Source organism: Pongo pygmaeus, chromosome 15 (assembly GCF_028885625.2).
Source record: "Pongo pygmaeus isolate AG05252 chromosome 15, NHGRI_mPonPyg2-v2.0_pri, whole genome shotgun sequence".
NCBI lineage: Eukaryota > Metazoa > Chordata > Mammalia > Primates > Hominidae > Pongo > Pongo pygmaeus.
This window is the reverse complement of record NC_072388.2, coordinates 50,381,614-50,396,246: the sequence shown is the minus strand read 5'-3', so window position 1 is coordinate 50,396,246 and position 14,633 is coordinate 50,381,614. Positions and strand designations below refer to the sequence as shown.

The window sequence follows — 14,633 nt, the reverse complement described above, 5'->3', positions numbered from 1 at the left end:
ATAGTAACAACTGACATTTATTGAGCACTAAGCATGTATCCACTCATTTAATCCTCAAAGCAAGTCTAGGAAGGGAGTTAATTATCCACATTTTAGAATTAAACCAAGGCACAGAGTTTATGTAACTTGCTCAAGGTTATACAGCTAGGCAGAGCTGAGTTGGCTTCAAGAAGCATCATCTGAGAAACTTGTCAAAATAGATTCCTCATCTCTACTGCAGACCCACTGAGTCAAAAACCTCCTGGAGGAGGATGATAAGGCCCAAAAATATGTATCTTTAAAAAAGGCTCCTCAGATAAGGGCAATACACAAACAGATTCAGTAAGCAACAAGTCCAGGACCCTAAAAAACCCTCAATTTCATAAATGTAGTTTATTATAACTTTATTTGGGGCATGAAAGGGGCAAGTGCGTCATAATTTTCTCATTTTCAAACAGCTCAGATCCTTTCACAAATAGCTTGAAACAAAAAAGAGCCAGTTAGGAGGAGACAGGTTAGGCCCCATGTAATGTATAAGTAAAGTGAAATCAAATTGAATCATGCCCAAGTAATTAAAGTAATGTGAAGTCAGAAACACATCTTTTGACTTACAGGGCAGCATGGAGTCAATGCCCACATTCTATTTGCAATACAGCCCTTTATTTACATAGGCCATCTTTCTTACAGGAAGAAGCCCATGTGTACAAGTCCTTATCTTCCTTTCTTCATGTATTTTTTTCAGTAGTTTCTGAACAAAGCAGAACTATGAATTTTTTTTTTTGAGATGGAGTTGCACTCTTGTTACCTAGGCTGGAGTGCAATGGTGCAGTCTTGGCTTATGGCAACCATTGTCTCTCAGGTTCAAGTGATTCCCATGCCTCAGCCTCCTGAGTAGCTAGGATTACAGGTGCCCACCACTATGCTCAACTAATTTTTGTATTTTTAGTAGAGACAGGATTTCACCATGTTGGCCAGGCTAGTCTCGAACTCCTGACCTCAGGTGATCCACTCACATTGACCTCCCAAAAGTGCTGGGATTATAGCAGTGAGCCACTGTGCCCGGCCAGAACTATGAATTTTTATGACCAAATGTACACATTATTAACTATAATTCTTTGAACCCTACCAAAAAATGGATATAGCTGGCAAAAGAGAGAAATATTTGGGAAAAATCAAGACGTTGCTCTAACAAAAGAAAATGTATCATTCTCAATATTGTAAGAGTATTTTTCCTGTTAAGAATTGCAGACCTCTCTTTAAAATAATGGGTTTTAAATAGTCAAATATTAATAGAAACATCTTTTTACATAATTCTTTATTCTTTGCTCAAGAGAGGTAACTTTAAAAAGAACTGGCTAACCTCTACATGAAATAACTTCTGCAACTAGAATAACTTAGGGTCATGTGCTAGGGACCAAACACAAATTAAAATTACTAACTTCTTTTGCTATAAGAGTCTTTACTATAAGATTCTTTGATTTTAAGTTCACTACTGATATGTGTGACAATGAATCTATAGCACATGCATTAGAATACAAGAAAGCAAATTATCTTCAGTGTCAACTTCTTAAAAATAACAGCTTTTGTGCCTGAGACAATATTGTTTAAAAACAAAACAAAAAATAACAAAAACCCAAACAAGTTGCAATTAATGAGACTTTTCTTTTAAGCCAGTTATTTTAAACTTACCACAAACACCAACTTTCCAACATTCGTCCAGGGGAAATCATAAAGTAATTGTTTCTCTTCATCTAAATTCTGTGAAAAGAATATGCATACGGAGTTAATGGGAAAAATGATAGATACTGTAAAATGGCTCTAATTTCTTTCCCTGAAAACCAAAATACAGTAATTAAAATCTGAAAAAAGCCCCCACATCTCTTTGGAGAAATACAGACAGTAATTAAAAGATTGATGATAACAATTCTGTGGCTTTTGGTTCCTGTGTGACTGTATTAACTAACCCTTTTAAGGCAAGCTTTCCCTTCTGGTGTATGCCTAAATTTAAATAAAAAGTCCAAAGGACTCAGGTATTCAAGAGATGCAATAAGGCGCTCAGACTTTCATAATTGGGTATTTTGCCTACATCAAAGACATCCTTTCACTTTCCAGTGTCTTGCAGAAAGAGGTATCTGTCTCCCTTTTTGATGGCTGCAGGATAACACTGTCCCACCTGCTAAAAGGTGACAGTTACTACTAATTTAAGGGGTAAGTTTTATCAGAAAAATATAACGGAAATTAAAACGTCTGGTCAGGCACAATATTAAAATGTTGTTTTTCTTTCCACTTACAAATGCTTCAAAGGATAAAAGAATATTTAAAATCATTGACACATAGAAACGTTTGGATATCAACGAACTGTTAGTGATCTGTCAGTGATGAACCTGGGCTAATCTTTGGCTTATTGTTTTCTGTTATTTCTTATTACTTATTCTTATTGTTTTCTGTTATTTCTTATTACTGTCAACAATCAGGCTGAGTCACTTCATCCCTCCTACATCATCCACATCTGTGCTAGACAAATGGGAAATGATGACCAGCCAGTGGCCAAAAATGAACTACTGAACCTGTGGCAGGACCACAGAGGCATGCTGTAAACATAAGACATGGCCGATAGCATTTGACACTTAATTCTCATTTACCAACCTGAAAAATCTGTATTCCCCTCATGGTCAATCCAAGAGTCAGCGAAGCTTCAATTTCCCTTTTATCCTGTAGGAATAGGATTTTATAAAAAATTAAATGTTTTTATATATTTTTTCTACAGTGGACAATTTAGCACCAAAGAAACATTTCAGGATTGAAATTCAGGACTGAAAAGTTTTTGACTTAAAATAACTTTGCTCAAGCCTTTCTACATACCTAGTTTCCTACAAGAATTAAGAAAACCATGGGCACATATTAAATCAAGAATGGTATATTCTACTTTTTAAATTCCTGAGATTTCAAAGTTTTAGTGTTTTCACTATATTACATACACTTTTGTATCTGACAATATTCTAAATACTTGTTACTGAAAACTCCAGTTAACAAGGCTATTTTTGCTGCTTTTGTATCGTTTGATGTTTTTAACCTTCCATCTCATAATTACTCTTTTCTCAGATGTTAGAATCTTAAATCTAACGTAATAGTTATATTCTGAGATGCATAAGACTTTTGATGTTTAAAACGGGGCACATCTTCCAGCTCTGAAGCCAAAATTAGGGGCAAGTGACCAAATATTTAAGGCTCTCTCATGAGGATAATAAAGCTGTACAAGCTTTGTATTCAGTTAGTTTGGAAATACTTAGTTTTACGAAGTTCAATGATCACTTGCCAATATGATACACAGCCTACCAGCTAAACCATAAACTGTAGAAAATAAACTACAATGAGCATAAGGGAAAAAAAAAACTCCAATTAAAAATTTACTTTAAAATTCAGCCACATCCTTTAAGTGCTCATCTGTAATAAGTATATATAGTGTATAAAGTTCAAAATAGAAATGAAATTACTAAGTAAATATTATGAGATTTCCCAATAAACACAATGAGTATGCAGAGATCTTTTTAAGCTTAGTGCCAACTTTCCCATGAACCTGGGATGAAATATTTTTAAAACATGTGTCCTCACCTGGCATTAGAAATATAAGACACAGCCTATTTCTACTATTTAGGCTGTTTCTTTCCAACTAGTATATTTTTACATCAAGAAAAACACATATAGTATAAGCTTTAAGAGGAGAAACTAATCCATCATTATATGAGTTTTGGTCAATTTCGCTTTCAAGGATGTACTGACTGCTTTCCAAAATAAGGCTATGCTCATAAAAATGCTGGTTTTCAAGTATAAGGTGTATATTGGTGGGAAATGGGCACAAAACGGTTTTTTTTTCCAGAATGTTCCCTCGTCCTTTGTCTACCTTATTTCCCGTTTATGAGCAGCCCCCAAATGAAGCAGATTTAATGGCTGCCACTGAATTTCTCCAAAGAATAAAAACTGTGAATCAGCCAATATCTTTTCCCCCACTTCATTATGTTACATTTTTATTAAAAATCTTTTTAGCAGATAAGAGTAATTTTCTATGCAATTTAGAAGCACCATACTTTAAGTAAACTTGAAAATTAAGTTTTACACACAAAATAAATTGGGGATATCTACTTCAATAAAAGATTCTTATTTCTTAATAGGATTCTTTAAAATAGCAAGCTTCCCCAGCAAATAAGGCAAAAAGCAATTAATGGTTATTGAGCACTCACTAATGTGCCAGGTATTCCACCTCATTATTTCAGATTCATTATCTCACCGAAGCCTCCCAACCTTGTGAAGCATATTGTATCATCCCCACTTAATAGACAGCTCAGGATTATAGTTGCCTAGGATCCCAGCTATAGCGAGTAGTGACATAGGGTTTCTAATTGACATCTGATTCCAAAGCCACACTCTTACTCTTTCCAACATATCATTCATACTTCTAATACATTTTAAAATATAAACTAATGATCAAAACTGTCATTTATTTGCATCTTCTCATGTCAATTGAGGTGTCACAAATAAAATCTCTTCAGGCTAAAAAAAAAATTACAACTCAGTCCTTCAGGAATTTAGCCAAAGAGATCTTATGGAACTCAATTATGCCTTTCAAGGATGATGGGGCATTAATAATGCATCTCTTGGGCATAGAAGAGAGATAGAAAAAACATCAGTTGGTCCCTTAAGTTTTCTGAACCAGCTAAGAAGATTACTGAGCAATACATCCAAACTAAAGCCCAGTTTCCAATGGTCTAGCTATGCTAATCCTACCACAAAAGGCATAGTAGAGATAACAAGCATAATACTATCAATGGTAATAGTAACAGCAGCCAACTTAACATCATGCTTAACATGTGCTGGGCACTGTTTTAAGTAGTTTTTCATCCAACAATTCCTTTAGTATTCAGCAATCCTAAAAAGCAGGTATGCTGCTGTCCCCTTTAACTATGGGGAAACTGAAGTACAGAGAGGTTAAGTAAGTAACTTGCCTGAGGTCACATAGTAAGGTCACATAGTAAGTCGCTGTCCCCTTTAACTATGGGGAAACTGAAGTACAGAGAGGTTAAGTAAGTAATTTGCCTGAGGTCACATAGTAAGAGGCCAAGCTGAGATTCAATCCTAGGCAGTTAGGCTCAACTTACAGTGCTCTTAACCACTTCCTCCATTTGGTTTGAGAATATAACTTTGAATACTTAAGTGGGTATTCAGGAGTTCTTGCCAACAAAGTGGCACTTATGGAATAGTGAAAGGGGTTAGGAGGAGGAGGGGAAGAGAAGACAAGATGATATAGAGTACTGTGAGTGATTCCCTGCAGAGCATGGCCCCAGTTGTTATGTGTGTGACCTCTGCCCCAGAAAGGAAAAACGAGGCTAGAAATACACGGGACACAAAAGAGAGTAACTTCCGAGAGTGAGGAACATGTGGAATACAGTGCCTTAAGCACACAACCTGTGTTATCAAGAAGGCCTTGACTAAATCCTGGCTTTGCCATTTAGTTTTGTGATCTTAGGTGATTCATGTAATCTCTTTAAGCCTCAGTTTCCTGGTCTGTAAAATAAAGATTAAAGTACCTTTCATATAAAGTTATGAGGATTAAAAAAAATACATATAAAGTTTGCCCAGTAAACACAGGACTCCATAAACATTACCTGTTGTGGTAATGTTCTTGTAACTGACGGATACAACGCAGGTATAGCTTCACTTTGAGGAATATTAAAAATTATTTATCAAAGAAGTTGCAAATGCTATTCCCCAAAGCAGAAAAGCAGATTTGGGGAGGAGAGAAATAACAATGTCAGAATCACTGAAAAAGTCAGATTAACATTTTATAGCCAATTGTCATCTCACTATTAGAACCATTAAAAAAATACTCCACCCACTTCCAGGCCAGAGGAAAAGCACCATGGCCTCCAAGACTGACCTGCAATAACAAAAAGCAGTTCAACGAAACTCTTTTAAAAGCATGTAAAAAATGAAATAATTTTTAATGGAAATGAAATCCTAAGGTTTTCCTTCTCAATCCTATTGAGAAGATGTTTTTTTCTCAGAAGCTGAAGACTTAGTTGCCGTTTCGTACCTTATACAATCTGTAGTAATGAACAGCGACGTCATCCAGTCGGACAGCCTCTTTGATATATTTAAGATGAGCTTCGGAAGCTGTTAGTGCAAACTGATCTTTGTGCATGTTTGGAATGTGCTTCAGGATGTAGTCCTTCCCCCTCTTGGAAACAACCTGTTGGGATACAAGGGGTGTGCAATGCAACATTTGTTGGAGAGATGTAAGTTCTACCCCCACCCCCAAAATGATGAAAGAATGAGAAGCTAAAATAGGCCATGTAAACTGGTTGGTTTCCATTGAAAATTCATTCTGTTTTCACCAACTGTTACGTTACTAGGCTGAATCAGCTAATACTAGAAGCTATAGGGTCAATTTAGTTGTACTGCTGAATACCTAAGAAGAAAAATCACAACAAATAGGAAAAATAAGTTATCTTTGCTTTAAAGTCACCAAGAGAAAAACACTACACAAACTTTCATAATTTTGTACACATAATTGTTTATACTTGCAAGTTTATACTTGGTACCATGAAATACATCTATAGTAGGGCACATCTTCAGGTTCCGGATCCTACCTAACTCTTAAGAAAATTACAGCCACAGAGTGGGAGGTTCTAAATGTTAACCAAAAGAAGGCAGGGGACTGGAAGAAATTCTCTAAAACATTTTTGGTTCTTGCATAAGAGGCTTATATGAACACTGCTGGAATACTTATGAGAAAACCGTTTCATTCAAACACTCATTGTGATTCACTGTGACTTAGATTTTCATCAGACAGTACTCTGGGCTTTCAGATGTCAAATATATAGTATCCAGCAGCTGCAGGCTAAGAGAAAGGTGTTGATTAAAGTCTTAGCTGATTCCATAAGGAATATAACAGATGGAAAGAATTATGCAACGTGAGCAAAAGAGTTGTGCTTAAAATAATCAAAATTTAAAAATTACAGACTTTTTTGTTTTAAAATGTCTTTATATTGACATTTTGTTTCTTCCTATTGAATATTTTACAGAGAATTAAATATGATGAATTAATAGTCAGTTGTCAAGTTCTGCTAAGAACTCAAGTTACACAGATTTTTCTTTCCAGGTTCTTTTCACATGGTAATCAGTTAAATCAGTTATTTAACAACCTTTTTTTCAGGTCAAAAGCACACTGAAAACAGTATTTGTAAGGGCACTAAAGTAGATGGCTTTGGTGATCCCAAGGGTGGGGGAAACTGGTATCTCAGCACACTGGTTGCCGTGGCATACTAACTGGATTTCAATAATCAATATTCAATGAGCACCTGATGACAACCAGAGAATGAAAACATGCTACAGACAGCAATAGTTTGACAGATATTGTGATTTCTCTCCAACAAATGAAGCACTCTAAGTCACACAACAAAAAATTACTGAGTACCTCAATATGAAGAGCTGATGAAATAGAAAAGGTTAAGGTTATGCCCGTCTTTCAGAACACACTAAGAAACAGTTTACTGGGAGCAAGAAATAAATCATTTTAAAATAAGATGTAAAACACAATATCCAGGTTCTTCTTGAGCACTGGGCACCTAGATGGTCTGCCCAGAAGGAGTGACACCTGAGCTGAGTCTCGGAGGATGAGTAGGAGTTAGCCAGGTGAAACAGAGAGGGGCTTCACTGGCTAAAGGAACTGCAAAGAAGAAAGACCTGAAGCATGAAACACCACAGTAAGTACGAAGACATACCAATGGCTGGATGTTGCCAGAGCCTAAAGTTCAAGGTGCAGGACAACCAGAAAGGAAGCTGGAATGGCTGGCAGGGACTATAATCTGGAGAGTTTCTAGGTTATGCATGGGAGCCTGAGCTTCACTCCACAGGTGACAGAGGAGGCCCTGAAAGTTTAAATCAAAAGCAAAATCATCTCATCTGCAAGCTGTGGAGTAAAGACCGAAGCAGGGACAAGCTTCTGCAACAGTGCTGCTGAGAACACAAACCCAGAAACAGTAGGAGCTAAGACAGGGAGAGGAGGCAATGGACATTTAGGAAGGCTAATGGCAACAAAAATAGAAGAGAATTTTATTTCTTAAACTGGGTGATTGGTATTCAAGCACAGACATTACAAGGTGTTGCAGTTGATGGGACAGGACAGGGAGAAGGAATGGTGATAAGGCAGAGTTCCGTATGACTCTCATGTACTCAGAGGTAGGAATACGTAGAAATGAGGTGGCAAGAAGATGAATTTGATTTAGGACATCTTGAGTTTGAAGGGACTATGGGTAAACAGCTACCTTATGGATACAGGGGAGAGAAACAGATTTGGGACTTGCCTTCACATAGGTGATCGTTAAAAGCATTAATTTGGATGAGATCTCCCAAGATGTGAGTGGCTAAGTGTCAGGTACGGCAGCAAAATTTAGCGAAAAGAATCTACTGGATATGTCAATATAAAGCAACTGGTGTCAATATAAAACAAAAGTAGTGCATATTTAATTTTTTACTTCTTTACTATATGATATAAAGCAACCTAACAGGCAGCACCATGAGTGGACTGATGGGGAAAGAAGGCAGATGGAAATGGCTTGAGGAACACTTGTGGGAAGTAAAGAAGCTGAAAAAATCAAATACACACTACCTCTTCAAGATGCTTTACTGAGAAGGAAAGGCAAGAGTAGTAGCTCTTCTTTCCCTCCCCACTTTCTTTCTCAAGGATGGGTGAGTGAGAACCAAACATGAGAAGAGTTATTAGTTTGGGGAGGGGCTAATGATACAGAAGAGAGACAGAAAATACAGCATAGACATGGAGGAAGGATGGGAAGAGAAAAAGACAGGGTAGAGTGGAGAAAGGGCAGCTGAGACAGTTCACGTTGGAATAACCCACATTTTCTTGCTGAAAGAAGGGGTTAGTTCCTCCCCTGAGAGTGGAGGACACGCAGGCCGGAGCCAGAAGTTGACATACTTGTTCTCTCAGCAAAGAAAAGCGAGGAATAACCTTATTTTTAAAGAGTTATGTTTTTCTGCCTTCAAAGGGAGAAAATACTGCTTCGGTAAGAGTAGGCAAGAAGGTCAAGGACATGTCAATGCTGAAAGGAGGATGGTAAATTCTAAGCTCCACCGTATTATCAGGATGGATGGCAATCCTCTCCCCCATTCACCATAAGCAGACTAAGTACGTGAAGACATGATGTGCACCACGTTCTTAAGCATTAAATATCTGGGCATCACAAATAATTTGGCCACAGAACATCTGTGTTCCCATTTCTTAAAGAATATGAGTAGCAACACTATGAAATGCCGAAAGAAAACACTCTTTCGAATTTGAAAACAGTGCTTACCCAAGATGGGAAGTAAGCCTCTGGCTCGAAGTATTTTCCATAGTGCTTATTCCTTTTGAAGTTCCCAAGATCAGCCTGCAGGGCAAAGGCTGCCAGCAGGAAGTAGGCCTCCTCTCGGAGCACACACTGAGAATGAAGAACTTGTTTTCTCAGGTGCCAGTAATAATAGTATCTTGCTGCTCTGTCACTAGAAAAATAAAAGAAAACAGAACTCACATTTTGATGGAACAATCCAATGACATGTAAACAGAACCCAAATCCTTCTCTCCATCTGGTGACAGGAGCCCTTCTGTTTCTGCTCCTCCCTCCCACCTCATTGAAAAGGAAGTGGTTGTAGCTAATATCTGATAGCTGCCTCACTGAGGTTGCAGGGAGTCAGAACCCCAAGTCAGACTATCCAGACAATAAAAATAACATTTCCTAAGGCTTACAGCATTTGATTCATTCAGAGAAGAAAAAGGTCTGAATCATTCCACTCTAAAATGGTAAATATTTCACTGAACAAGTATTAGAATAGAAGCTAGACATGTGTTGTCTGTACCAATCTTGCTACAATGATGCTGCACATGTGACATAAATAAGGAAAAATCTGAGGAGCAATCCTGCTTCAGTGTTTTGCTGTTCTTTTTATTAGTTTTTAACTGAACACACTACAAATACTCTGAAGGCCCTTTATAAGTATTTGCATATATACTCTTCTGGAAAAAAATTTGCTTAACAAAGGTGTTCTTTTCCGTTTTTTAAACTTCTCCAAGAAGAAATGAAATCAACGCTTTCCTTAAATCTGTTTTTGGGGATTTTTTTGAAGTGAATGTTACGTTACTGTTATGTTTTTATAGGCACATGTCACGACAATTATTATACTCCCCACAAAAGGAAATACTAACAGAGCACTCATTACAATTTCTTGAGATCAGAAATAAATACAGTCACCATTAAATACGTTAAGAAATGCTGACTGGGGAAAACATGGTAAAAGCTCCAGAAAATATTTACTGGCAAATAGGATGGTTTTGTGATCAAAGTAAAAATGTGTGTGTACATATTTTAATGAGCTCATTTGCCTCTACATTATTTCAGGTTGAATGTTTACCTGAGATTCATAGCTGATGTCATTAGCAGATAACAATAAACACATATGGGTTTATTTAAACTAAGACCATGGTTAAGTAGAAAGAACTTAAAAATAAAGAATTTATGTAAATTTTCCCCCCTTAGGACAGAGTACTTTTCAGAGCACTTTTGTTTATAATGCCAACCACAGATGGTTTGGACTGGTTCATGCCTGGGAAAAGGGGCAGAAGTATAGGGATGCATTAAAACTTAGCCCCAGGGGGTTAACTATTTGTTAAATATATATATTCCTTCTTTCCAGGTCATGCCACACTTACCAGGTAAAATAAGTAAAAACTGTATGTAAACTGAGAATAACTAATGAAGTGTCTTAGCCTTTTAAAAAAAATCCTTATGGGCTAATTTTTTTACTTTTTAATTTGCATCTGGCATTGATAAAAATATCAAGAGCTAATTTTACATATAACTCACTAGCCAAATGTATTTTGTTTCTTTCACATGGAACTTCTCAAAGTTTAAAAATATATAAGCAAAACAGAGTTCATATTTCTAGTATTTTCTATCGGCCAAGAAATCACCTCTGAAAGTTTTCTAGCACTGAATCCTCCTATACAGACTGAGCTTCTGAAACGGTGAATTCTGAATTTGCACCCTGAGCCTACTACTGTTCATGCACACACCTCCAGAAAAAGAATCGATTACCTGCCCTTGTCAAATTGCATCTAAGATTCTGATAGGATAGCTTCACTGGGCTTAATCTTGGTTTTAAAGGCTACTGCCAAGAATATAAACAAGACCCCAAACATGAAAAGAAAACCGATTATATAAACACCCATCCACTTTTATAGGAGAGTTCCTGCCTCTGACCCACTCCCACCTTACCACTGGAAAAGAACATCATCTTTTAATCAATCTCCTCACTCTTTACAAAACTGCTAGTTTCTTCTTGAAATAAGTATCTTTTTGGAGACTGATTTGTTTATGAAGACGTGGAGTGGAGAAAATGTGGGCCAATGATACTGTTAATATTTTTATCAATAGTCTAACATTCTTTCATTTAACAAATACTTACTGAATGCCTATTGTATCTGTTTTAGGGACTGAGGATATACCAGCGTACAAAATATTAAAAACAAAAAAAACGCTGCTCCTACAGAGTTTATATCCTAACAGGTCAAGACAAAGAATAAACACACATAACTTATTTGGTATGTTAGAAAAAGTGCTATGGGGGAAAAAAAGGGTTTAGAATCACTCCCTGTCCTCTTACCTGATCAATCTGCCATTTTCCACATAGTACTGCACACGGAAGTGGATGATCATAGGAGGTCCAAATTGGTCGATACCCTAAAAACAAAAGCACACAAAAATCAAGCTATTTCTAGTTACTTTGAAAATGAGTTTCAAAAGCAACCAAAATACAATTATTTGCAAGATACTTTTTGATCACTGATAGGTTTTATTTACTTATAATGAGTAGGGGCTTGTAGTAGGTAGACAGTTGTCCTATATAGATACCAGGTTCATATAAAATTAGGAAGTTATAAAACAAAACAGGGCACCATCCCTCTATCTGATTTTCATTCATTGTAATGCCAATGACAACATAAGGGAGGATAAAAATAAATGCCAGTGGAAATTTCTAGCTGAGATCCAGCTCCTTGCTCAGCTCTGTTCCCTGTGGTGACCATTGCTCCTTATTACAAATGTTCTCTTGTTCCTCTGACATTCCACATACCAAATTCTAATATGCTGTTTGTTTATTTAGACATTCATGTTCTTTACTTTGTAGGTGGCTTTGAAGTAGCCTTCTAGTTTATTCCAAGACTCCTTAAATACAAATTAGAGGATCTAGGATTACTATTCCTGACTTACTAGGGAGGTTCTGGAAACACGAGGTGAATTCCCTATTAATGTTCTCTCATGTAAATGAAATTAATGTTTGTGAAATAAAGCACCAGTATAATGAATGGGCAAAGCATTAAATGCAAGTACAGTAAAAGTAGATTTGAAAATTAGTAATAACTTCTAGAACAGCAATTTTGACACCTAGCATAGCCACAAAAGAAGAGCAAATAATTTTTCCATACTTTTCATTTAAAAGCATTATTCCAAGATTACTGAAGTTATTATCCAACATTATTTAACAGATAATCCAGATTCTATTTATTATTTTCTATAAGCTATTAATACTTGATTAATGTGACACTTTAGAACTTATAATTTTCTTTTCCCATTTTCTATATATACTAAGTATATATACTATATATACTATACATACTTTATATACTATACTATATTTTCTACTATATATACTAAGTATATATAGTGTATATATATATATACTTTAGAACTTATAATTTTCTTTTCCCATTTTCTATATATACTAAGTATATATATAGCGTATATATAGTATCTATATATATAGTGTATATATAGTATCTATATATATATATACACTTTAGAACTTATAATTTTCTTTTCCCATTTTTTATATATACTAAGTATATATACTACTATATATATACTAAGTATATATACTACTATATATATACTAAGTATATATACTACTATATATATACTAAGTATATATACTACTATATATATACTAAGTATATATACTACTATATATATACTAAGTATATATACTACTATATATATACTAAGTATATATACTACTATATATATACTTAGCATATATAGAAAACGGGAAAAGAAAATTATAAGTTCTAAAGTGTATATATATATACTATATATAACTTAGTAGATATAGTAGAAAATATAGTATAGTATATAAAGTATTGCTTACAGTTTTCTTCTAATGTATAACAGCTAAAATAAACATTTTTTTTAAAAAATCAAAATAATTTTGCTTATAAATGTAATCTCACCCAAGTGACTTCGTATTGTCGTACCTTGCTGGCCTCTTTCTTCCATTCTTTTGGACAATATTTGTAAAGCTTTTGTGACAACTCCATATACACATGTTCATTATCTGTACATTAAAAAAAAAAGGAGACCAGATGCTAAAGAAAGGATTTTTAAAAGAAAAAAAATATAGAAAGAAACAAGTTTCTTTTAAAGCCTCAAGATTTGTGAATGTAGTCTGAATTCACATATTAGAAAACCCAAAGAGATACTAGAAGATAAAAGGTCCTGTGAACTAGACATTAATGATATACTTGTGAATTCTTTTGCTTTTGCAATAACACATACTATTAAAGTATATAATATTTAGAAGAAATCTTAGTTTCCAACTTCGGCTTTTTCTTAGTTTCTAGGGTCATTATGACTTATAGTCTAACTTCTAACACTGTGGGTGTTAGTCTTAGGAAAACATGCTTTTGTTCAGCTCAAAAAAGGCTGCTCTCTCTCATACGTACAAAATAATAAAGCAGGGCAGAAACACCATCTTAATTGCTATGTAAGAAATTAGAAAACATGGTATCAGCTCATTTCCAAGTGAGAAGTCTGACCCACATTTTGTGAAGACTAATCTTTAAGACTATTTCTTGTCTGTGTTCCACACACAGCAAAACACAGCATGACAAAATGATAAACCCTTACTCACACTGCCTTTGGGATCAATTTCACGGAAAAGAAACATTTTATGAAAAACAAGTATGGATGCCAAAATATCCTTTCCAGGGGATGATGCTCATAAGGTGAACAGAAAATAAGACTGCTAAAACCTATGTTAAAGTGATCTAAACACGTGAAAGAAGCTGGTAGAAAACAAACATTTTCATATTTCCCAAAGATAATCTTAGAAGAGAGAGAGATTTCACAAAAGAAGTCTTTGGCATTCCTATATTGTACAAAGTTTTAAGTCTTTTTTAAATTCCTTTTATTCTAACTATCACTAAGGAGACATCTTCACGGAAAGCTCTGCATAAAAATGTACCTGTTCTGGAAGTGTGTCTCTTTGACTACTCCAAAGATGTGCACACTTTGCTACACTTTGACTCCAAGCTGAATACTGGGATTTGACTGGAAAAATGCCAGAAGAAAATAGGAAGGGTAAAGTTACTCATTGGTTATAAATGACATTAAGTTAACCAATTTTAATGAAAGGGTTAGAAAAGAGATCCCAGAGACAAGAAAAAGAATGCTACTTAAATCCAGTTATTAGGTCAACTAACACTATCTCCCATCTCTCCTATCACTGATTAAACATGAAATAGACAAGACCAGACAATCTTCCTGTCGAAACTG

General features: G+C 35.4%; 1 protein-coding gene across 6 annotated transcripts in view; it reads right to left on the bottom strand.

Annotated features, from left to right (window-relative positions):
* FRMD6 (FERM domain containing 6) overlaps positions 1-14,633 on the bottom strand; it is a 240,754-nt gene that overhangs the window by 16,339 nt on the left and 209,782 nt on the right. For 3 of the 6 annotated variants that reach the window (XM_063651224.1, XM_054448689.2, XM_063651223.1), the window contains 6 exons: positions 13,334-13,413; positions 11,689-11,765; positions 9,345-9,531; positions 6,068-6,223; positions 2,626-2,691; positions 1,669-1,737 (listed from right to left, as the gene is read on the bottom strand). In XM_063651224.1, coding sequence (XP_063507294.1) covers positions 1,669-1,737; positions 2,626-2,691; positions 6,068-6,223; positions 9,345-9,531; positions 11,689-11,765; positions 13,334-13,413 — 635 coding nt within the window. Of the gene's footprint in view, positions 1-1,668; positions 1,738-2,625; positions 2,692-6,067; positions 6,224-9,344; positions 9,532-11,688; positions 11,766-13,309; positions 13,414-14,633 lie in introns of all 6 variants that reach the window. The other 3 variants (XM_063651222.1, XM_054448687.2, XM_063651221.1) reach the window with 1 other exon arrangement.